Source organism: Rattus rattus, chromosome 2 (genome assembly GCF_011064425.1).
Source record: "Rattus rattus isolate New Zealand chromosome 2, Rrattus_CSIRO_v1, whole genome shotgun sequence".
Lineage (NCBI taxonomy): Eukaryota > Metazoa > Chordata > Mammalia > Rodentia > Muridae > Rattus > Rattus rattus.
In genome coordinates this window covers 17519782-17545243 of record NC_046155.1, presented here as the reverse complement: position 1 = coordinate 17545243, position 25462 = coordinate 17519782, and the positions used below count along the sequence as shown (strand labels likewise).

At 43.3% G+C, this 25462-nt stretch overlaps 1 protein-coding gene across 1 annotated transcript in view; it reads left to right on the top strand.

Moving 5' to 3' along the window:
- The window catches only part of Pcsk5 (proprotein convertase subtilisin/kexin type 5), a 409124-nt gene extending 389059 nt beyond the window's left edge, over window positions 1-20065 (top strand). The window contains exons 34-38 of the mRNA XM_032891692.1: window positions 1675-1852; window positions 5715-5932; window positions 13346-13446; window positions 15806-15992; window positions 19593-20065. Coding sequence (XP_032747583.1) covers window positions 1675-1852; window positions 5715-5932; window positions 13346-13446; window positions 15806-15992; window positions 19593-19978 — 1070 coding nt within the window. The 3' untranslated portion in view covers window positions 19979-20065. The remainder of the gene's footprint in view (window positions 1-1674; window positions 1853-5714; window positions 5933-13345; window positions 13447-15805; window positions 15993-19592) is intronic.
- The last annotated feature ends 5397 nt before the right edge of the window (window positions 20066-25462 follow it).

The following is a 25462-nucleotide window of genomic DNA, read 5'->3' as shown; positions in this document are numbered from 1 at the left end:
ATGTGGCATCTCAACTAAATGGAGTAGGTTGAATCCTCTGAGAGCTATGTCTGGAGTAATGTGATATCCACCTGCCTCTCCTCAGTAATATTCATAAAGATAGATCCTTTCCTTAAGATAATTCAGTTTCTCCATTGACTCCCAAGTAATAAGTAGCTTGTGGAGAGATGCCTCGAACATGTAGCTATTCTGCCCTTTACCATAATTGCCTCTTAATTCAGTATTTGTTGGTTAATTAATCATCCTAACTAGGTATGATGGCACATGCCTATAATCCTAGTACTGGAGAGGCTGAGACAGGAGGATCTAAAGTTCAAGGCCAGTCTTGGCTACATATAGCAAAATTCTGTACCTAAAAGGTGAATAAGTGGACACCATTACATGTACCTGTAATCCCAGCATCTGAGATGAATATGGTGGGCCAGGAGTTTAAGACTAGCCCTACCTTTATAAGAAGTGTGAAGCCAGTCTACATGAGACCCTGTCTCAAAAATAATCAATCAATCAATTAATTAAAAAGAGATTAATACCAGGAAGCCCAGAAAGCATTGGCATTGTTTTCCCAACCAGTAGAATAGACCTGAGAGGGAGATATTCATGGTCAAAATAGCTGGCCAATTTCCTCCTCTTGGAGGATATCATTAGCAAAGATATTGGTACCGTGTTATGTATAAGATCACACATTCTTATCATTCTGGCCTTTCGCAGTCTTCTTTGCCCGTTTTAGGTTGGTTAACTTCCTGTCTAGAAATATTCCTCATAAAAATAGCCCATCCAACCAGATCTCTTTTCTAGTAATGACTAATCTAGGGTCTCCTCAGATAATTTCTTACAGAGAGGAAGATATCTCATTAGTGAAGGTCTTCCCTTAAGCTTGAAAGCAAATTCAAGCAAAATCGATTTAAGCCTTGATACAGAGAGTCCTCCCAAAGGCCGGGCACAGGATTTGCCCTGGCCAGATCCTCTCACTCATTCCTGCCCCACACAGGCAATTTATAAACTAGACAGTTTGGGAAAGATTGTGATAGACTAATTTCTCTCTCTCTCCTGAAGATGTTACTTCTTAATCTCTCAGTCTTGCAAGTACACAATTTGTGTGTAATGGGAGACTTCATAGCTGTGCTTAATGAAAAGTCTTGGCATGGGGAGATTATGCCGGCATAAACAGATTAGACCAACATAATCACGGGATCTGATCAGAGTAGAATTAGTAGTAGATGTATGTTGGCCATATCAGAGTGACATGCTGCCCTTGAAAGAGAAGGGGCTCTGGAGCTCATGATCACAGATGCCCCTAAAAGTAGATAGGGGAGGAACAGAACCCCCAACAGCCTTTAGGAGGGTTGTAGCTCTGTGTACCCATTTAGATTTCTGGCCTCTATCACAGTGATGTGAACAGTTTCTGTTATAAAACCATAACGTTGGTGGTCAGTGGTATAGCCATGATAGCAAACTAGAGCAGAGGTACCCAACAACCCTGTTGCCATAGCCACCAGTCTGCACTTTCCATTCTGCCTGTCATGGACTGTCCATGCCGACCTCAGCTTCACTGATATCACTCAGCCTCTGAGACTTCCTCTCCCTCTGCATGCAACGCCCCCTTCCCTGAATAGAGCAGGTGTGGGAGCCACAGGTCAGGCTTGCTGTCAATACTCATTTTTCCTTCTTCCACAGACACGACCTGTGTGAAACAGTGCCCAGAAGGCTACCACACTGACAAGGACAGCCACCAGTGTGTGCCCTGCCACAGCTCTTGCAGGACCTGCGAAGGACCACACAGCATGCAATGCCTCTCCTGCCGACCTGGCTGGTTTCAACTGGGCAAGGAGTGCTTGTTGCAATGCAGGGATGGGTAAGAGTTTAGCACATTCTCCTCCTGCCACTCCAGATGGCAAGCTATTTGCTAATGACGATAGTAGGGCTCAAAACATGGAGATCCACTGTAAAGCCTACCTGTTAGTAGGGAGCAAATATTAGCCAGGCCACAGTCAAGGAAGAGAAGAAAGAAAAGCAATGTGCCCCAGTGAGAGAACACACTAAATCAGATTACAGTATGGTCTCACCAGACTAAGTGACTATTCATCCTTAGGGCCTGACCTCACTGACAATCCAGAGATCTGTAATCACAAGCAGAGGAGGAGTTTCTCCTCTGCTCATGACCCACAAGTATTAATACAGGTTTATGGCCCCCCTTTTTTCTGTTTTAGGAGGTGGCATAGATTTGGGGATTCAGGGTTAATATGCAAAACCTAAGCAGTACAGGTGGGACACTGATCTTAAAAGGGAACAACTGCAGTGACCATCTCCATTTACACCCCATGGCCTCCGCAGCCTGCCAGGTATCCACAAGCCCAGCATCCACAATTTACAGCTATGGCTCTAAAAGCAACCTTGACTCTGAAATGAAATGCTAATATAAAAGCAGTAGGGGGAATTATTTTGTAATAAAGACTCATTAGTTTTCTGCTAAGAAAAGCTCTTCTGTGTATGTCTGGCAAGAAGAGTTGACTGGGCCATGCCCTCCCCAGCATTCCACATTCCTGCCCACTCTTTCCCAACCAGGGCCCTGAAAGGTTCCAGACCCAAATTGAAGGACCTTTCCTGGACATTTTAACCCCAGTTGGTACCTTCCTTCACTCCTAAGTGATGTCTGCATGCTACTTTATGCCGGGGCTGTATGCTGAGTCGCTCACATTTCTGCATATCTTTTTCATTCACTAACTCATGTAGTCCACATGAGTTAATACAAAAGCATCATGTACATCTGGATAAGCTGAATTAAAATCCATGCTTTGGACTTCAAGGGCTTACCTACCCTTGTTCTACTATCTTCTCATTTCAAAAAAATAAGTTCCTGGAAGTAAAACATCTCTTGTTTTTCATGTGTGCTACACACACAGCACAGAGTGAACTCTTCAGAGATTTTTGGCAAGTACTGGTCTTGAGCATTAATAAGAAGATCCTACCAGACAAGAGTAGAGGTAGGGCTATGGGGGAGAGTCTTAAAAGATCTGGGTCCCACAGGGAGAATCTACATCTTCCTCAGAGCTGGTCACTCTCTACAGCACATGCCAAAAATGTGCAGTCCTGTAGCTAAACAATGCAGAACATGGCAGTAAGAAGAAGATGCCCCACATTGTGAGGAGTTACCGGAAGGAGTTGGGGGAGGGGAGCACTGGCTGCCATCATTCCCTTTACTAGGGAAGAACTGGAGTATTAGTGAAGCATAGGTGGGGAATGATTCTTTCGGTAAAATCAGTGTTCCACATACATAAGTACATTGGTTAAATGTATTTTTCTTGCACAGACAGAATTTGTACCATTCTACAATAAGTAATTGTTTGGTCTGGACCTTATGGAAAGTTCTTTAAGGCTCAAGTCTCCATGCTTACTCATAAGGTCCTGTTTACAAGAGTCCAGCCTTATGTTAAAACAAACAATCCTCATAGTAAACAGCCACACAGAATCTTAATATAATCTAGCAAGCTCCTCATTGTCTTTATTTTCGCATTACGCTCTGATAATTTTTAAAACCTGTGTCGAATCAATGTTTGCCACCCATGGTCCCTACTGGACCTTTGTACCTTCAATACAGCTTGCAAAGCATTTCAACTAATGTATCTTCTTTGTACAATGCTTTGATTCTACAATAATCTCATGAGGTGAACACTGGTCCCTCCACTTTACAGGAAAAGAAACTGAGACTGAGTTTAACTGATGTGCCTGAAGTCACATAGCTATAAAGCTACTGATAGATTATGGAGACAGGACCACAGTCCTGTTTTCTAAGACCCCTTCTGTGTTTTCCTGCTGTATGTGTTTTTCCTTGACCCTATAGTTTTACTTCTTTATATTTCTCTTCCCTGAGTTGCCTCTCAAATACCTTGGTCATCCTACTGACTAATTGAAGTAATTCTTCTTCATGTACTTCACCATGAAGTACAGAGAGTGAAGCGAGGATTACTGCCCCAAAGCTGGGTCACTGGGATAAAAAGTGACTATTCCAGATCGTTAGCCAGAGACCAGGCTCGGCACCACATAAACATGGTCTCAGTTTTCTCAGCTTCCCTGAGCTCATTTACCATAAACAAAGATTTGGGAGTGATGTTTTTGCACTGGAACCCTGGAACCTTGAGGTTCCTGGTTAATCCCTGGGACCTGCTGATGCCTGGAGGTACAGACGTGAAGCACACCGCCCACCTCTGCCTGCTTCCTTAAGACCTTGATCTGATTGGGAAAGTGTCTTCAGCCAATGCACTGTTGTGCTATATTGTTTGGCAGATAAAGCTTTTCACACCATCTCCTGTTTGACCTTAAGCAAGTTCTCTAAATTTTCTAAGCCACGTGCTTTGGATCTATAATATTTGGAATTATAACATAAACTCAGAGGGTATGCCGTGAAAATAAATTTTAAAATCCCCAATTAACACAAATATACACTAATTATGAATAGGGTTCTTGTCACTGGAGTAACAACTTTCTAGTGTTTAACTGTGCTGCTAGCATCAGCCCCTTGTTACAAATAAGAACTATGATGCACAGAGATAACAAGTGACCCACCCAAGGACACATAGCTCATTATGTGGTACTGCTCAGTGTACAACCACACTTGCGTGAGACCCCAAGCTCCTAACCTCCAGGTTCGGGTATCTCATTTTCATGCTCAATGGGATGCAATGTTTCCAAAGTCCCTAGGATGCCCTCACGCGTACAGCAGAGCTTAATAATAGTTATTGGTAGAACACTGAACCTCCTAAAATCTTTTCAAAGGAGTTGACATCTATTTTATAAAGACCCTCATGAATTGTGTGACTTCATATTTCAAAATGTTTTTAAATTGAGAAATTAGAAGATCCATTCAGAGGTACTTTTGTCTTTCAAGTTGGAGGTAGTGGCACATGCTTTCAGTCAGAGCATTTGAAAGGCAGAGGCAAGATAACTGCTATGAATTTGGGGTCAGCCTGGGTTACAAGAGTTTAAGCCCAGTTTGATTGTACATGGGAGATCTGGTCTCTAAAATAATGATGATGAGGAGGATAACAATGACGACAAGGATGAAGAGAGGAGGAGGAGAAAAAAGAGGAGAGGAGAGGTCTTCCATCCAGGGTGTGACTCAGCAAAGGTTAAAGTTAAATGTGGAGATGTCAAAGGAAGAAGAGGAAGTGACGTTGCTGGTAAAGGACTGTTGAGCTTCCACTGTGTGTGATGGTAATGCTATAGGTGCTGCGAACTTCATATTCACAGGTGGGGGCGGGGTGTTATGACGCCCGGTGTAGAGGTAAGCAAGCTCACACTCACTACATTCATTAGCATGTTGGCAATGATTCCATGAGTAAGGTTGAGTGAAGAGACTGAGGAGGCCAGGCCGGTGCATGAACCCTGTCTGACACAGCCTTTGGTTCAAACAGAGCCCTTTCAGCCCTCCACATCCACAGCTTCCATACCTGACCTAGGACTTGAAATACTCAAAAGTAATGCATCTGTTGCTGAACACAGGATTGTCTTCCTTATCACTATTTCTGGGCCAATATAGCATAACAATTACTCCCACAGCATTTATACTGCATTGAGTACTAATTTGAGATCATTGAAAGCATAAAAGAGAAGGTACTGATACTGTACCATTTTATACATGGGACTCATGCACACATGGGTTTTGGTGTCCAGCCTCCAGAGGACATCTGCATATACCTTCCCTTCCCTCTTGTTTTCAGATATTATGGAGAAAGCACCAGTGGTCGGTGTGAGAAATGTGACAAGAGCTGTAAGACCTGCCAGGGCCCACGGCCCACAGACTGCCAGTCTTGCGATACATTTTTCTTTCTCCTACGCTCCAAGGGACAGTGTCACCTCGCCTGTCCCGAGCACTACTATGCAGACCAACATGCACAGACATGTGAGAGGTGCCACCCAACTTGTGACAAGTGCAACGGTAAGAATATCCCTGAGTTATGCGTATGAAAATGGAAATTTGAAAAGTTTTCCTTTCTAATTTGCCTCTCTTTCTCTCTTTCCTCCTGGGGGCACCCCCATTTCCCAAACTTTTCCTCAAACCTCTTCAGCATCCACACAGTCTGCCCACTTGCTTCTACAATATCTTTGGTACCTTTCAGGCTTCCTGTGTTTTGAGGCGGATACAGGAGGCATTATGTCAGCTGGGAGTGCTTTCCACCTACTCACAACTTCCTTCTGACTTGTATGATTTCATCTCTGTGGAAAATCCCTCAGAATCTGGCTCATGGCTACAGAGGCTTTGGTCTGCAGTCAGTTTGCTGTGCTGCTGAGGGCCTGTGGTGAGCCCATTGTGGCAGCAGGATCGTGAAATTCAGCAGTACAGATCAGTAGCGAAATCGAAACAACAGACAGGCAGTGAAGACAAGGAAGGGGAAGGAAAACAGACACCTACTTCCCGGGCATGCCCACACGTACCCTACAATCCTCCAACAGACCCTACTTTTCACCGTCTCCAAAGAATGCCATTAGATTACAATCCATCCACTGATTAAGTCAAGACCTAATTGCCTACCCAGAGTCTGTCCTCTGGAAACCAAGCCCCCAATACATGAGCCTATGGGAACATTTCATTTCAAACTGTAACACTGCACTTAGCAACTATCTAGGGAAATCCATTTATGTTCATCAGCTAAAAAAATAAAAAATAAAATAAAAACCTCCCTAAGACACCTGCCTCAAGCTCTTCCAAGTCCCAATACTGTTTTCCAGATGTGTGCCTGTGCCAAAGATTATAAAATCAGTGTCGGTGGGACCACCGTTTAACCACTGCCCAGAGTGGTGCCTTGATATTATCTCTGACACTGTTCTGTCTCCTGCCTCCTACTGAACCTACCTATCTACAACACAGCTGAATTTCCAGACCTGTGGACCCTTCCTAAGTATCCTTCTTGCCAGGAAATATGGTCGCATTGAATCCATGTAAAAGATGGTAGTTCACATTCTAGTTCTCCTTTTCAGAACAGCCCTGGCTTGCTCAGCCTTTCTGGATACATTTCATTTCTAACAGTCCTTTGGATGTTGATTGGCCTCACATTAATTTGTATTATTAAAACAAGGACATTTCACACAAGTATATAACGAACATATTCTCCCTCCATATGTTGCTATATGTCCTTAAACACATAATGTTCCTGCCTTATACTCTTAGCCTTTGCCTACTGGAATGGACCACCATGCCCAGCTCCCATTTTTAAAGATAATTAGAAGGGAGAATTAGAACAGATTTTATGGGTATACTGGGGGCGGTGGAGAGAATGGGAAGATGGGGGATGAAGAAGGAAGAGGAGACAGGGTCGAGGGAGGGGATTCATGGGAAGTCAGGTAGAATATAGAAGTATTTGAGGGATGGTATGGAACCCTACTGCAATGGAAACTTCCTAAATTACATCAAGGTGGTCCTAATGAAGTCTCCCAATAATAAGGGGAACAGAATTCCAAATAGTCATCAATTGTCAGCAAATGAGGCTTCTCATACTAAGACTGGGTTGCGTTCATTTGAGTTGTTGGCCAAGGGAGTGTCATGGAAATCTCCAAATAGCCCTAGGCTATTGCCAAGACAACGGGATGCTCTCCCCAAACTGACAGCAAGACCCCATTACTGAAGACAACATCTGCACAAGTCATTGAGAAGTAAAGCTGGTGCCTACACGGAGCCTTCCCACCTATGTTCTAGTATCTTCAGTGTGAGAAGGTACTCTGGAGGCTACCAAAACAGAACCATAAATACCAACTCAACCACAAAACCTTTGACCTACAATCTGTCCTGCCTGCAGATATGCTAGGACAATGGTGGCACAGAACCTGTAAGAGTAGCCAACCAATGTCTGGCTTGACCTAAGACCCACTCCACGAGACAGAACCCAGACCTGACACCACTTAGATACCCCACCCCACCCCCAAAAATATCAGAGACTAGGTAGCCCAGAGACCCAAGGTAAAGCCAAACATAACTAGTCTAAATAAAACAAACAAACAAAACAGGTGATTCAAAAGTTTCCCTATTCAGATCACTTTATCTTCAATCTTAATTTTTATTCCATATATTCTAGAGTCAAGAACCACCCACAAGTACACAGAACCACTCAGCAGCCACCTAATATGCCACTCTCTCACGAGATCCTGCGGCGTAGTTCTCCTTCCTTAAGAACAAAACCATGGGACTCTGAGGCCCAACTTGAACATCATCTCTAGAGAGTTAGTCTTGGTCTTCCTTCTGGAAGGCTTCTTCCCCCATCCCAGTTCTGTAATTCAGTGTTTCAGTGACGCATTTTATGTGACATTTTGTGGGTGCTGCTTATCAAATTTAGGGTCTTACATAAGCTAGGTAAGAACACATACATACCCATTCCACAGGGCTATATTTCCAGCCATACATTACGTTTTAATTAAATATGTCCATCTCTCCAACAAGAGCCCCTCCAAAAAGAGCAAGGATTATCAGGGTTCTATGATGCTCCCTTCTAGCCCTGCTCCCACTTTTTACTACAATGCTTGATAAGTGTTCTCCTAAGTGTTGAATAAGAAATGAATGTATAGGAGGGAAATGATTCCTTTTTCTCCAAACTGGAAAAATGCTCAGCTCCAAACGTTGTTTGTCTAGTCTTGACCCCAAGGAGATGTTGCCAAAGATAGCCTTGACTGCTTTATTCTCCTGTGTCCATTTCCCAAATTGCTGGAATTACAGGCAACTGCCACCATAGCCAGTTTAGGAGGGGATGGGGACTGAAGCCAGGATTTGCATACACTAAGCAATCACTCTGAGAGCTCACCTATATCCCCAGGCCCGTTTTTGGTTTTCTTAGCTTTCTTTTATCTGTGTACATTTAAATGCTCACCTTAAGTTCATTGTGAATGAGGGAGTTAGATTTGGGCTCTTACTCCTCTGTCTCTTCCTTCATCCCTCAGAGGCGTTTGTTCGTTTGTTTGTTTGTTTGTTTGTTTTTGCATCTCTCTATGTAACTCTGGATGTCCTAAAATTTGCTATGTAGACTAAGATACATTCGTACTTCTAAAAATCTGTTTTTCAATTTACTCCACCTGTCTCTCCCACCAGAAACTCTATCCAGACTAGGATGGTCCATTTTTCCCAGAGGTGATATTCTTGGCAGTACAGATCTCAGCAAACCAATTAACAGCGTGCCGGAGGGCTTGTCTGTTACAGCATAGCCCACCCTAACTCCTGTTTAAACTCCGAGCCCAGGCTTTGGTTCCAGTATCTTGGGAAATATTTAGCTTCTGTTATGGTTAAAAACAGCAGCAGCAACAACAACAAAAGTTGAGCTTACATCTGCCACTGCCTACTTACTGTTCTGGTCAGAGCAGTCAGGTAGCTGGTCCTCTCACTGTGAACTGCCTACTTCCTGTCCTGGCCAGAGCAGACAACTGCTTGATCCTGACACTGTTCAGATGTGTTTGCTTTCTGGGTCATAGAAATTTTGTCTAGAGAGTTTAGTCAAATTTCTTTTTCTTGCTTTCTCTGCTATTTCTATTCCCATCTCAGTATGCTTCAATATCAAACTATATCAGAACCTGAGTTCACATATGGTTTTTATTCATTTTTGAGACAAGGTCTTAATACGTAGCTCTGGCTGGCCTGGAACTCACTCACTATATATACCAAACCAGCCTTGAGCTCACAGGGATCCGCCTACCTCTACCTCCTGGGTGCTTAATTGGATTAAAGGTGTGCACCACCATGCTCAGCAATGTGTTTTTATCTTATGTGTATGGGTGTTTTGCCTGCATCTATGCATGCCAGTGCACAAAGTGCATTCAGTGCCCACAGAGGCCATAAGATACCCAGGGACTGGAGTTACAGAAGGTTGGGAGCAATGAAGTGGGTGCTGGGAGTCAAATCTCCGTCCTCTGGAAGAGCAGCCATTGTTCTTAAGTGCTGAGCCATGTCTCCAGCTCTACATTTAATTTTTAGATGTATATGTGTAATTATAGGGTAAACATTTTCTTAGAACATTGTGTACTAAACCGTTGTCCAACCTCACTCTGCTAATTCAAAAGCCTTGAGTTATTTAGTACTCTTGGATGAAGCAAAGGCCAATCTGATTGAGTTTGGGAGTTTTGTGTGTGCATGTCTGCACATGTGCATGCATGTATTTTTGTTTCTCACTGTGTGTGTGTGTGTGTGTGTGTATGTGTGTGTGTGTAGACCAGACTTGCCTTGACCTCACAATCCTCCTACCTTAGCCTCCCTAATGCTGAGATTACAAATGATTGCCACCATACCCTGTCATTATCATCATTGTCTTGATGAATGTGTCTACTTCTAATAAATAGTTTTAATGACTCCATTCTTCCACACATTGAATTTCTAGCTGATATCTCACATTAGATTTCCAATAGATACCCTCACTCTTTTCTCAGACCACCTTTTCCTGTTTCTTACCTTGATGAACGGCTTTACTAGGCATCCCCCTTGCCTGGCACAGTAACCTGGCATTATCCTTTTCTCTTCTTGATCCCTAGGTCTCCACGGTTTGTCTCTAAGTCATGACACCTTAAATACCTCCCCTCTCTTAGCCATTCGCGACATTATAACTTGATTTCTGCTCTCACAGTTTGTTGCTTGAATCACCAGTTAGTACCAGTTAGCTAAGTGGTCTTTCCTGTCCCCGCTATGAGCCACCTAGTGGCCATCCAATCCTCCGTGCTGTCAGATGGATCTTACAAGACAGATAATAACATGCACATAATAGCATTCATTCCTGCACTGGTTTTAGTCTGTTCGATATCTGCCGCTGAGGCTCTCCCTCCACAGGCGTTCCTCACATCCATCCCCATCCCTTGCTACCCCTTACTCAGTCTTCGAATGCAAGCACAGTGACTTACTATAAATCTGAACCAACCCTGCCTCCTGCCTCTCCAGAGTACTGACTCCTTCAGTCGGTTCTGCCAGGACTGCTTTCTGCTCCATTACACTCAGCTTGTTTTTTCAAAAGCCTTTCCCCAGCCTTCCCTCGGTGTTCCCTTACAATTCTGGGTATCCATTCACCTGTTTATTTACTTAACAAACACCCAGTCATCTTGGATATCCAGATTCCTGGAAACGAGGGAGGGTAGTTTACTTTGTGTAATTTCCGTTCTTGTTTCTGTTTTCACAAACTGTTGCTGTGATAAAATTAAAAAAAAAAATAGAATAAAATAAAATACCCCAGCCAGGAGGAAGCGTTGATCTTAACTCACAGCTCCAGGTTATGGTTCATCTTAATAGCAGGAGAAGTCAAAGAAGCAAGCAATTTAAAAGTACCTAATCACATTCACACAGAACTGTGGTAAAAATAAGAGGCCAATAAATAACTGGATTGCCGTTTGCTAAGCCTGACAGCCCTAGTTTCTACCCATTAGTGTTGTACAGTGAGGCAAGGGAGGACCATCAGTAGGTAAGTTGATGTGCCTTAACATGGGCACATCAAAACAAAGCACAAATCATATTTGAACGTTTTGGTATGGATTGGAGACATCATTTATGATGTCAGAGAATGGCTGTAAGAACTCTACCCTTCTCTACTGGACTTGAGATTTCCTACCAAATCAAGGCAGCTTCAAGCATTTCTTTCTCAAGCTCATCAACACAGGATCCCCAAGACAGGATTCGGGGGTGACTGGCAACACTGGGTGGATCAGGGGAAAGCCCACACTTGGGATTCTTCTTTGTCTTCCTGACTGGGCCTGGAGCTCACTGCTAGCCATTTCCCGCCTCTGTTTTCCTCCCTTCCGCTGACCTTCGAATACCACACGTACCCTTTGCTACCTGGTGGATCTTGGGCTAACTCTGATTTTGAAACGCACAGATTACAAACGTTAGGGATTTCTTCCAACCTTAGGCTATAAATTAAATAGAGAAAAAAAGGTTAAAATTTTTCTGAAACATGAACTGCCATGCTAAGGAGGACATGGGAAACAAATCTGGAAAAAGTTGGCAATCGGAAGGAGCAGCGTGTCTGTGCTTCATCCACTTTTGACTAGACAGTAATTTTAGTTGTTCAGAAGAAAGCGATTTGATGACCATGGGGGCAAACACCTTTAACTCCAGCACTTAGAAGGCGGAGGCAGGAGGATCATGGAAGGTTGAAGTCAGCCTGGGTGACACCCATTGGAAAAAGAAAAAGAGGGTGGGAACAGGAGGGAGAAGGGAGGAAGGTCAGGGAGGGGACAAAAAGGGGAGAGGAAGGGGGATGGGAGGAGGATAGGGAGGGAAGAGAAATACCATTCTGAAGCACTGAGTAGCAGGGAGGTGGACCACGCACGTACCTAATCTATACCAGTGTGTGCAGCTGCTGCCTCTGGAGTTAGCTGTTTCCTTCCTTTAACCACTCACCTTCTGATTTATCCTCCCTGCACAGTATAAACCCTGAACTCTCTCAAGCCGCCTCTTTCTACCCATTGCGCCTCACAGCTGAATCCCAGGGCTGCCCTGCATGAGTTGAATACCCAGGGCTGGTTTCGGGGAAGAAGGATGAAAATAGGTGAGGTCAGTGTAAGACAAAGCAGATGGTGAGCTGTTCTGAATTTTAAGGAAATGTTAAAAAGCTCTGTCTTTCCAGCCTAGAAACAGTAATAGGCAGAGTCTCTTAGCCTTGAAAAAAAACAGAAAATACCCAGGAACTTAGTTCTTTGTGAAAGATCCCTGGTCCCTAGGTGTTCAGGGTTTACAACACAGCAAAGGAAAACATGAAAATAAACTCACTGGTTTCCAGCAAGGCTGACACACTCCAGTGAATACTACCCAGGGTCTGGGCTTCAGCCAAGTTGGAAAGGCAGCACTCCCTAGTTCCAGTCACACAGGTCTGCCAGCCTGCCACACAGCAGGGAGGCTACGTATATAATAATGCATATTTCAAACTATCTGGGGAGGGGATTTCAAATCCTCAAGGAAACAAGCGTTTGATGATAGGAGAAGAAAGAAAGGCTTCATGAACGTTCCTTTTCCAGCTGGAGACGGAACCCCAGGGCCTTCCTTGTGCGTGCTGGGCAGGGGTCTACCACAGGTTACCCCCTGGCCCCTCCCATTTCAGAAGCATTTCACGTGATCTCTCATTTTCTAGAAATCATTTGCTGAGACACACAATCTCTCATCCTCAAATTCTCAGTGTTCAGATTGAGAGTCTCCAGGATGAGACTTTGCGTTCCGTAAGTCTTTGCTTTGTCTTGTAGACACTTGTCATATCCTCGGTCACCTTTCAGCTTCAATTTACTTGACATTTTCCTTACTCCCAAGTGCTCTGACATCAAGGCAGAGATTAGAATCTGAAATCTGTCTCATAATGTGATCTCTCTCTCTCTCTCTCTCTCTCTCTCTCTCTCTCTCTCTTTTCAGGAAAGGAGGCGTGGAATTGCTTATCCTGTGTGTGGAGCTACCACCTTCTGAAAGGAATTTGCACCCCAGAATGTATCGTAGGGGAGTACAGAGATGGAAAGGTACTGAGACCTGGGGTTGGTGTATGCTCTCCCATTCCCACCCTTGTGGAGTTCAATTCCCACGTCTTTCTGGGAAGTGAAAATGGCCTACATATCACTACACTCTGCACAGCATACATTTAACACTGAACCATCTCTTTCATTCATAAAATGGTCAAGCTCCTTCTACTTCCTCCTTGATTCACGGAACTGGAAGGATCTAAGATAACCCAAGCCCCATAGCCACTCTCTATGACCACAGAGGAAGCTCAGTCCCTGATTACAACAGAAACACAAACTCTCCTCTTTCTGGCTGTCTGGTCAGACACGTACGTGAACACAGGCAGAAGCTTGCTGGCCCTCCTTTCTGTTTCCTCCACATCTTACAGCAAGTATAGGTTAACCAGTTTCCTGGGAGCCACCGATTTCCTGAATCCATTCACTTATTGGTTGTTTCTGGACTTGAAACCCTAAGAAAATGCATCAATGGTGAAACCAAAATAGATCAGCATATTTGCATATAAGCTCTCTTTGAATTCTGACATCGAAATTAAAGTTCAGAGAAGCAGGCTCCAAGAAATTAAAGAATTTACTGATGGGGTTGGGGATTTAGCTCAGTGGTAGAGTGCTTGCCTAGCAAGCGCAAGGCCCTGGGTTCGATCCTCAGCTCCGGGGGGGGCGGGGGGGGATTTACTGATGATCACATAGGAGCATAGGTAGAACCGCACCCAGAAGATTTGAGAAGAACATCTGGAAACACTCTATCGGCATCATAGATACTCCCAAATGCTTCAAGAAAGGCAACTCCTCTTTTTCTGTTCTTTCTCTGTATTTATTTTCAGTGGTACCTATCACGCACATGGCACACACATGACACACACATGACACACACATGGCACACACATGACATATACATGGCACACACATGGCACACGCATGGCACACGCATGGCACACGCATGGCACACGCATGGCACACGCATGGCACACGCATGGCACACACATGGCACACACATGGCACACACATGGCACACACATGGCACACACATGGCAAGTGCTCTGTCACTGAGCATCCAACCTTTCTGTTTCTCATCATCATCATCCGTCCCACTGAAGTTACAAATGTACAATAGGACAGCATCTTCTGGGCCACTAACATGGTTCAGTAGGTAAAAGTGCTTGCTGCGTGAGCAACTTGAGTGTAATCCTCAAACATCATGGTGGAAGGAGAGAAACAGCTCCTAATGTTATCCTCTGACCTCCGCATGCATGCCTACATAAACATTTGTATGCACACACATACACACACACCAATACTATTGTTGTTGCTGCTGTTGTTGTTTAAATGGGGTGTCTTTCCCTAACCCCTATTTCTAGCATTGAAGGAGAGAGTTGTTGCCATGGACTTTGAACTCTCTTCCAATGAGTTTTGTCTTAGTTATAACCAACAATTATACTCTGAGTCTGGGCACAAGGATCCAGGAACCATAGAAGTCAAGCAGGCAACAAATATAAAAGAGTAAGGGCCAAAAAAAGCACAGCACTAGCCTCACGCAAAGTAGAAATTGAATCCCAGCATTCAGGAGGCTGAGCAAAGGAGCAGGAGGATCATGCATTTGACGCCAGCCCAGGCTACAAGGGAAGACCCTAAGTAGATAGATGATAGATAGATAGATAGATAGATAGATAGATAGATAGATAGATAGATAGATAGATAGATAGATGCATAAATACATACATACATACATACATACATACATACATACATACATACACAAACAACAACAAGAAAAAACTGCACATAGACACAAAAGTAAAAAGAAATGGAAACCAATGTGCACCTACGTGCTGACGAATACAAAGTGCTGGGAAATGTATCAAACTGGAAAACACTAAGAAGGGAGCCACTGCCATTCTATTCTGTTCCTGCCATTGCCAAGTGGGAGTAGTGACCTCAGCTTTAGCAAATCTAGATTCTGAGAAGGAATTAGTAATTGGCCAATGCCTGGAATATTGCTTTCGCAAAGTGCAGGATGTGTAAATGTCTAGACTGCAAAGGTGTGTGGCAAAGTTAGACACAACTGGTCTTTGACCAGGCTGTCTTTGAGTTTGTTACATTGTTACAAAACCCTCCAGAAGCCTGTAATTCTCCTACTACAATTCCTAGCTTGACTCAGAGGTCAGGGTCCAACTAAGGCTTCCTCCAATTGTACACAGTTGGTTTGGTGTTTTGCCCAGCACAGATAAAACAGACTAGAACACCCACGCCACCATTAATCAATCACACTCTTCCCTATTTATAGAGACAAGAGAAAACAGCCATGTGAGAACCTAGTTAAAACCTTTGCACTCAAAAACCACCTCTTTCCTGTTCTTAACAGGGAGAAAATTTTAACTGTAAAAAATGCCATGAGAGCTGCATGGAATGCAAGGGTCCCGGCAGCAAGAACTGCACTGGGTGCTCAGCTGGCCTGCTGCTGCAAATGGATGACAGCCGCTGTCTCCGTTGCTGCAATGCTTCCCACCCCCACAGATCCCAGGACTGCTGTGACTGCCAGAGTTCCACAGGTGAGGGCAGGCGGGGCAGCCTCCGGGAAAATGGCTCAGAAAGCTGACCGGCAAAGTGGGAGGAGTGTGAATGATTCACAAAGCACCTGCTGAGGGCCTACCTACTTGAAACCTCCTGGTTCACAAATTGGGTTGTTGTCATCACAACAGATGTGACAGATACCTGAGGAGAACTATTTAAAGGAGGGTCTATTTTGGTTCACGGTATCAGAGATTTAAGTTCATGGTCACTTAGTGATGTCATTTCTAGGCAACGGTGAGCTGCTCAGCCTCATGGCAGAAAGCATGTGGTAGAGCATTGCAGCTCACCACGTGGCGGTCAGGAAGCAGAGTCGTTTGAGAAAACCCGTCTTGCCCCAGTAACCCATTTCTTCCAACTAAAAGCCATTTTTCACCACCTCCAAGTAATGTCATCTTATTATACATCCATCAACAGATTTACCTAATGAATAGGTCGAATCCTCCGGATCTGTCACTCCCCATAAATTCATCAACTGCCAACCAAGGCCCCAAGTCTTTGGGAGATATCTCAGGTTCAAAGCCTAATCAATCAGGCCCCACTTTAGCAACAACAAGACAGAGGCCCAAAGGTTGGATTACCCTGTCCGAGTCCACAGCAATAGCAAAGAGGCTCGACTAGAGTCAGGCTTAATGGTACCTGTGTGTAACCTAAACACTTAGGAGGTAGAGGCAGGAAGATCAAGAGTTTAGAGCCACTCTCAGCTAAATTGAAAGTTTGAGAGACCATCCAGAGCTACCTCAATGTTTTGAGACTAGACTTCATATTTTAAGAAAAATCACATACCCACATGCACACCGCAAATGCTCAACTGGAATCTGAACATGGGCCCGCTAGACTACAAAGCCCCAACGCTTCTTATTATTCCTACAGTTATGCTGCCCCCATCTTACCAAAGTCTAGAATTTGATCTTTATAAACATATTCTGTTTCTTTTTTATCTTTGCTCCTAAGGGGAAGGGGGGAAGAAATTGGTTATCTTGATTCTACTGAAACTCATTCTAATCTAGCTCAAATCTAGCCATTTCATTAGAGATTTGAAGCATTTTAGAAATAAGATATTACTGAATAAATGAAATGACTTTACCAATTCCAAGTCTTCAATTATCCTCCAGCTCCATCCATGTATATTAAAAGTTAGAAAGATCTGAGGGCCTGGAGATGGCTCAGGTTTTAAGAGCATCCATATGGCTGCTCGCTGTGTGTGGAACTCCAGTTTCAGGAGATTCTGGTTCCCTGAGGCACCAGACACCCATGGAGGGCACATACATGCATGCAGGGAAAACACTCCTATCCACATGTACCCTGCAAAATTCTACCACTGAACCACCAATGTAAGCAATTCTTACACATGAAAAATAAAAATGAGTAAATCTTCAAACAAAATAAAACTTAAGGTTTCTGAATGGAGTGATCCTTTCTGTGTGGAAAACATACTCTTAAAATACATTTTTCCTCCAGAAATAGACCTCTTCCCTGGGAGTCAGATGTATCATGCACCACCAAAACCAATAAACATTATGTTTGTCCATTTGTAAATAAAGAAAATCTGAGGGCCATAACTAATATCAGCCATGGATTTAACTCTTTATTTCAGCCTTTCACTTAGTTTACAAGGATCACCTTTCCGAGAACTAATCCTCTTCTTCCTCAGCTTTCCTACACACCAAGAGCAACTGGTTTCTCCAGATCCTCATCTACACTTCCCTGCAGAGTCTGATGCAGGGCAGAGAGCAACAGCCCTCATTACATCAATGTGTTTAAATGAAACCCGAATCAGAAACTTCTTGAGAGCAGTTTCTGGATGTTTGTTCTAAGAAAGAACTTAATCATTTTTCCTGTTTTCTAAAAACTATCTTGGGCAACCCTACAAAGAATGAAAGAATGAAAGAAAAGAAAGAAAGAAAGAAAGAAAGAAAGAAAGGAAGGAAGGAAGGAAGGAAGGAAGGAAGGAAGGAAGGAAATCTTCTTGAGCTGAGGATGAAGTCCATGGTAGAAAGTTACTATAGTATGTATATGAGGAGAAATAAAGAGCCCAGATATTCAAGCTTAATTGTACCTTTGTTACTGAGACAGCTTCCTCCTACAGAGAAACCAAGTGGTAGAGGCTGGCCCTGGGCCAGTGACCTAATACCAAAGATAGTAAAATATGAGTGCACCCAGCACCCTGAAAAGAAAACATCCTCCAAAGGCCCAGGATAGATCCTCCTGCCTCAGGAACCACATGCCACGGACAGATTACTAATCTGCCCCTCTAGTATGACCCTACTTCTTCCAGAAGACAAGTCTGTGCTGACAGAGGTAATGTTAAATACAATAAGGATAATACTGCTACTTTAGAGGAAACAGTTTTGCTTGATGAGCAAATCCTGTTAGAATAAAATAGAAACCCCATTAAACACCAGTGATGGCAGGGCAGGTGGCATCAGTCACTGGGTTACTCAGTTGCAGAAATGGTTGCAAGGTTCCTGAGGAGGGGTAGAGAATGTGAGAGAAAGCGGAGAATGGGGTGGGAGGGAAGAGCCTACCTACCGTGTATTAAAATTTCTACAACCAACTGAGATGTTTCATACCCTTTTTCCCCTACTGTATGGTAGATTACAAAAAAAAAGGGGGAAATAAAATTAGTTAAGCTACTCAAGTCATACTGAATGAATGAATGAATGAATGAATGAATGAATATAGCTCTTTTTTCTGTGATGCTTTTTTTTTGGTCCTATCTGGTCCTGAGTGTGTGTGTGTGTGTGTGTGTGTGTGTGTGTGTGTGTGTGTGTGTGTGTAAGCTTTGAATAAGAAAGAGCAGGACTCTGGGATTCAAATTTTTCAATTATGCTATAAATCCCTTGTCATTTAAGATGGTAGTCAGGATGTTAAGATAATAGAGTAAATATTCTTTTTTTTTCCCCCTTGGGAGTACCAAGAATGTCCAAGAAAACCAAACACAGTGATCAGAGAACTTGGTTCCAGAATCCCACCTGAATTTGAAGTTAATAGGTTGGAAAATCCAGTTGTTTTGTAAACCAGTTCTCATCTACCACAACAAATTAGTTCCAAAGTTTTCCAAGGCCACAAATGACTAAGAGTCTGTGGGCTTTATAAATTATGCTTTCTGGTTCTTGAAGGGTGGGAGAGTTATGTTGGACCAGTCTAAAAGGTAGTTAGAGAGTTAATTCCATTTTAGGGCAAAAAAAAGAAAAGTCAGAGTTCTTGTTTAGTGGTAGCTAAAGGAAAAAAAATACAAAAAAAAACAAAAACAAAAAAACCAAAAACCATTTCTCAGGAATCAAAGAATCACTGAGAAGTTTGGACCCTTAGAGACTGGCCCAGGAAACAGGGATCTGGGGTCCCTTCTGGATTTCAAACTTAGCATTCTAGGAGCATTGGTTGATCAGATGTGGACTGGGACTTCATGGGGTTACGTACTGAGTTTTTGTAGCGCGGTTGCCTCCTAAGAAAATGAAAAAAAAAAAAAATGATTCTACCATTTTAGATAAAAAGAGTCCCTTACTTCACAGTTTGATTTCCCCAATTCTGTTTCTTTTTTCCCCTTTGCTGCTTCCTCTGGGATGGCCTTCCATCAGATGAGTGCATCCTTCCAGCCAGCGACGACACCGTGTTCCATGAGCACACCAAGACTGCTCTGCTGGTGACCTCAGGCGCCATGCTGCTGCTTCTGTTGGGGGCTGCTGTGGTCGTGTGGCGGAAGTCCCGAAGCCAACCTGTGGCAAAGGGGCGCTATGAAAAGCTGGCAGAACCCACCGTGTCATACTCCTCCTACAGGAGCAGTTATCTCGACGAGGACCAGGTGATTGAGTACAGGGACCGGGACTACGATGAAGATGATGAGGATGACATCGTCTATATGGGCCAAGATGGCACTGTCTACCGGAAGTTCAAGTATGGGCTGCTGGATGAGGCAGAAGACGATGAGTTGGAGTATGATGATGAGAGCTACTCTTACCAGTAAACAGCCCCCCGCCCCCCATCCCTTCCTGATCCTCAGAGCTCTCAACCCTGCTGGGAGCTACCAATACATTGGCTGAGGTCCGAGTGTTTGTTTTGTCCTTACCTTGCATCCAACCTGAATATGAAAGGATGCTGGAGTCTGCTGTGCTGCTTTTGATTAGCTGAGTGCAATGAACAGATCCTGCAAGGGGAGAATTCGAAGGCATTTTCCTCCATGGTATGTCAAGACATTAAAAGCAGGAGGCGAAAAGAAATGAGATCTGTTGAACATTCTAAGGTGATTTTTAAAGTGGATGGAGAAGAAGACCATAAGGATTCTGCTTTCAAACTGTACTTGGAGACCCACCCCCACAACTGCTACCTTCTGGAATTCTGATATTTGACTAAATAGAGGGGAGATGGGAGTTGTTGGGGCTGGGGTGGGAGATCTGTCCCCTTTCGACTGTGTTTTTTAAAAAATCTGTGAAGACGAAGAAAAGGGACTTGTAGTTTCTTTAACGGTGCTCCTGAAAAGCATCCAGCTCTCCTTGACTGCTTAGAGCGCGCATCTAAAGTGAGAGGATTAGCAGCCTCCTAGCTGACACAGCCTCCTAGCTGACAGACCACAGACTCGCTGGGTCGGGTTCCTCCTCCGCAGGAACCCAGAACCATAATGATCCAAGAGCCGAGAAAGCTCAGATGGAGGGAAGGCAGCACCAGGGCCAGAAGGAAGGAAATTGCTTCCAAAACTCTCCCCCTTGTGATTTTCTAAGAGCCTTTTTGGTAGGAAATAATAAAAGAAAAATTGTAATAGTAACCTAACCCAAAAGACAAAAAATTTCACTCACTCTCAAAAATTAAATAAAGACTTCAGCTGCTAAATCAGACCAAAGCTGTCATCAATGAGTCGTCACAGAAGCTTGGACCCTCCATAAGAAAAGGTGAGCCAGAGCCTAACCTTAAAAACAATGCCCATCTGCACAAACATTCCAAGATGTGCACACAGATCTTTTCACTCCTGCAATCCGTTTTGTTCCGAGGCTTCCTCAACTTTTCTTCCACAGAGTGGAAAACTGTGTGAGCACTTTTTCTGAAAATAGTAGTTCCTAGTGAGGGCACTGAGTGCAAAATGACACAAGCTCCTGTGATAGGCAACGCTGTGTGTAGAGCACCAAAAAGTGACGGTGACATCATCGGTTGATGACAATCATAACCCAATGAATCCCACACCTACCGCACACCAGGCACTAAGCTAATTAGCATGCCTCACTCACATCCTACTTAACAAATCTACCAAATGTTACCATCCATCCCTTATTTTCATAGAAAATCTGACACTTCAAAAAAAAGTCTAAGCCACTTAGCTCAAGGTCGCAGACAACTGATCAAGATTCAAGGACTAAGAACGACCTTAAAGCGTGTACTCTTAATAACTGTGCTCCACTGACAGTGTGAAAGCAGGCATCCTAAATACAATAGAACTATTATTTATTCTGACAGTTATCCTACATCCTATAGTAACATCTGTGAATGTAAATAACACTTACTGGAAATTCCAGTGCTAATGTTTGTCTCTTGAGAGAAAAGCCCTTGGGACACAGACCACTAAAGACTTGCTGCCAACATCCAGGTTTCTTTTCAGACTTTCTGAGCTAAAAGGCCTTTGTCAGGATTGCTTGGACCTGCCATGGGAGCATTCATGAGCCTAGTACAAAAGTAACGTGTAAACTGTGCTCCAGTAACACTTTTCTTATGGACACTAACACCTGAATTTCAAGTCATTGTCACATGTCATGAAATAACATCCTCTTGGTGGCCGTTAAAAATAAGGGGTCCCCGAACCTAGCAACAGGTGGCGTCAAACTCTTCAGACATCATGTGAATCACATATGCATAGGCTGAAGTTCCCAAATTTTTGATCATTTAAAATGATCTCTCCAGAATCCTTTTGATTGGTCTCTTTTCAACCATTAAGGCAGCTTTAAAGGATCACATTCAGATCAATGGAAGAGTCCATCCCTTGCTATGTAATTCCAGAGTCCAACTAGAGAAACAAGCAATTCTGATTGCACATGTCATTCATCTCCCTTGAGAAAGTAGACGCAGGCTGAGCTGCTCTCAGTAGCCTACAAAACCATTTTCCCAAGAAAAATATCTGTGCTGACGAGGATGTGCACTCTTGAAATACAAAAAATAAATAAATAAATAAATAAATAAATAAATAAATAAATAAATAAATAAATAAATAAAATAAAATAAAAAAATAGTGTTGTTTCTCTTTATGATCCACAAAGAAAGACACCTTGTGGCCTGTGTGTATTAAGACCCAGCCTGTCTTTGTGGTCACAATGCGTTCTTCTCAAACTGCCTTTGAATTCTGTGCTAGCCACTGCCCTAATGGATAAACATGTGGTTGGAAAGCACCTTTCCGTTTTTTGCTTGCAAATAACTTGAAAATGTGAAGACTAGAAGTGCAACAGGAGACTGAGTGAAAAGCTCAGATGATTCTGGCTCCCCCAAAGGAGTTTCAAATTGTAAGTAAAGTGAAATCAAGAGCAGAGAATGCTGTTTGCTTCTTAAGGGGCTATTCCGGAGCATTTTTCTGGGCATGGTATTATGCTGTCCCAAATAACATGCAGAACGGTAGGCAATCTGGGTTGTGTCTGCTTAATGTATCTACACCCAATGCTGAGCAAGTGTTACCACTGATGAATTCACTCTCCAATAAAGTGGTCCAGTCTCTTTCAGTCCCATTACCACTGTCTCATCCCTAGTGTTACTGAATTCCAATCTTTCTCCATGTTCTTCCTCACTCCTGCTAGCAGAAGTCATGTAGGAGTAGACAGGCTGATGCAGGCTGTAATCTCGGCACTCAGGAAACTGAAAAGGAGAAATAGAATATCAGGTCAGGAGAAAAGAGGAGAGACAGACAGAGACCAACCCCATGAGATGGCTCAGCTCTTCTGCAGGCTTGACAATGTGGATGGAGAAAACTGCATTTTGTAAAGTTGTCTCTGACCTTTGCATGCACACCATGGCATGTCGCACACACACACACACACACACACACACACACACACACACACACACACACACACACACACACACACACACACACACACACACACACAAAACAACAACAACAATAAATGTTTTGAAGTTAGTCATAGTGCCTTGTGCTTGTAATTCTAGCACATGGGATGGTGAGATAGGAGGACTGTCATGAGAACAAAGCCAGCTTGTGTTATCGAGTGCTTCAGGAAAGCCTGAACAACACCATAGACTGTATATTTCAACAAGGTCGATTTCAGGATGATCTTGTGTGAGTGACATTCAGTTTCTGTGCACTTGCTCCTTACTTGTCTTTAAACTCCTCACCCACAGTTTCCCTGGTCCCTCCCGATTTCCCAGCTTCCCCACTAATACTCCCACAGCACCAAATTGCTTCTGGGCTCTTGGAATACCATGCTGTTCCTCACATCCTTCAGCATGTGTTGGTCACCCTCCTGGGAAGTTGTTTTTGCAGCCTTGACCAGAAGGAAAATTCCTGGTCATCCTTTAAAGTTGTGCTTTCCTGTCATCCCTCCTGGGAGTCTTCCTAGGTCATGGCCTCATGGGTCTTCCGTGTAGATACTCTGTATGTACATAGTTTCTTCACCTTACCTTGTGGTCCTGTTTGATTACCTGTGTGTATGCAAAATCTGGTCACTCTCTCAGGTGGCTACTGTCTTTTTCCAGAATCTAGGACACAAGTGCCCAACACTGTGTGTGTGTGTGTGTGTGTGTGTGTGTGTGTGTGTGTGTGTGTGTGTGTGTGTGTGTGTGAGATCAGGGACACTTTATAGTTAAGGATGCTGGCTTACAGTTGAAATCCCAATACTCAGGAGGTTGAGGCAAGGGGATCACCATGAGTTTGAGAGGCCAAACTAGATAACATGTTAAGTCCTTAGACAGCATAGACTACAGATTAAGACACTGTTTAAAAAAAATCAAACAAACAAAAAACCCCAACAATTTGCAGAAATTGTTAATGTAAAGCCTGGTTTTTACCATAAAAAGAATAAGAAATAATTTATCGTGAACCAAATATGAATGACCATGACCCAGAGATACAAATTTAGATTCCCTGGAATGACATAGAAACATTATATGCATTTCTATAGGCACAGAACAAAAAAGCGTTGTATAAGTTAATGCCTACTTTTAATAATGCCACCACCGATACATGGTGGGGACAACAGGTGGAGAGGTCACAGCAAAGTGGAGACACTGTTTCAGATGTTATCTGACGTCATTCTTAGCTTGTGAAAGCTCAAAATCTTCTGTATGATACAAAGGTTTTATATGATAGTCCAAAGGGATGTCTGGTCGGCTACAGAGGTGTGTGATAACTGTCTACTAAAGGACTAAAGTCCAACATTCAAGTTTGGCTCCCAGCCCACATCATTGCAACCCTTCATGATCAGGAAGTGCTAATTGGTCTGTAGAATCTTCAATATAGGCACTTTTTCGGGGAACATTAATTCATAAATTGATATTTTTTCCGTTTTGGTTAGTGCATATATATCTTCTGATCTGGAAAGCACCATATGTCTGGAGTGCCCCAGAAGCCAGAAAAGGTTGCCAACTCCCCTGGAGCTAGAGTTACAGGCAATTCACTGGCCATGTGACCTCTACAAGAGCACTAAGTACTCTTGACCACTGAGCCATTTCTCCAGCACCCTGTTTTGTTTGTTTCTGAGACAGATTCTTACTATGTAGACCAGACCAGGTGCAAACTCGTGATCATGCCCAAGCTTAGAACTGAATTTTACATAGACAAGATTTGCAGGGTGTGGGGGGACACACTTATAATTCTAGCATATAAGGCTATAGAAGAACTAGAAACAAAACAAAAGCATCTATGAGAAGTTTTACAATATTACACGGGGGTGGGAGGAAATCTGAAGAATTATAAATTTCTAAATGAGACCCGGAGAGGTGGCTCAGCGGTTAAGAGCATGTACTGCTCATGCAGAGGACCTGAGTTGTATTATTAGCACCCCTGTCAGGCAGCTCAAAATCACCTCTACCCTCCAATTCCAGAGGATTCTAATGCCTCTCACCTGTCAGCACTCACGTGAACAAATATATGCTTGCGCACAATTAAAATCAAAATTAAACCTTAAATAATTTCCATGTGTGAAGTCAGAAGTTCCATCCCAAGGGAAAAAGTAACTGCTGATGGAAGTCCTCAAAACACACTTCTGACAGACACAAAGTCATGCGCTATTTCAAATTCGTGAAAAAAGAAACTTCTTTAGGATATTACATAGCTGCTGGGCCAAATTTAGAATTTAAATAAGTAGTAGTCATGTTCAGTTTGTATTTAGAACATAACTAGAAGGGAAACATTAGAACCCCATTGACGCATGCCCAATGTGGCTAGACCTTATTTGATCATGACACAACAAACCAAGACAATTTGCCAAGGTTCTCTGGGAGTGGGTGAATAAGAGGCAAGTCT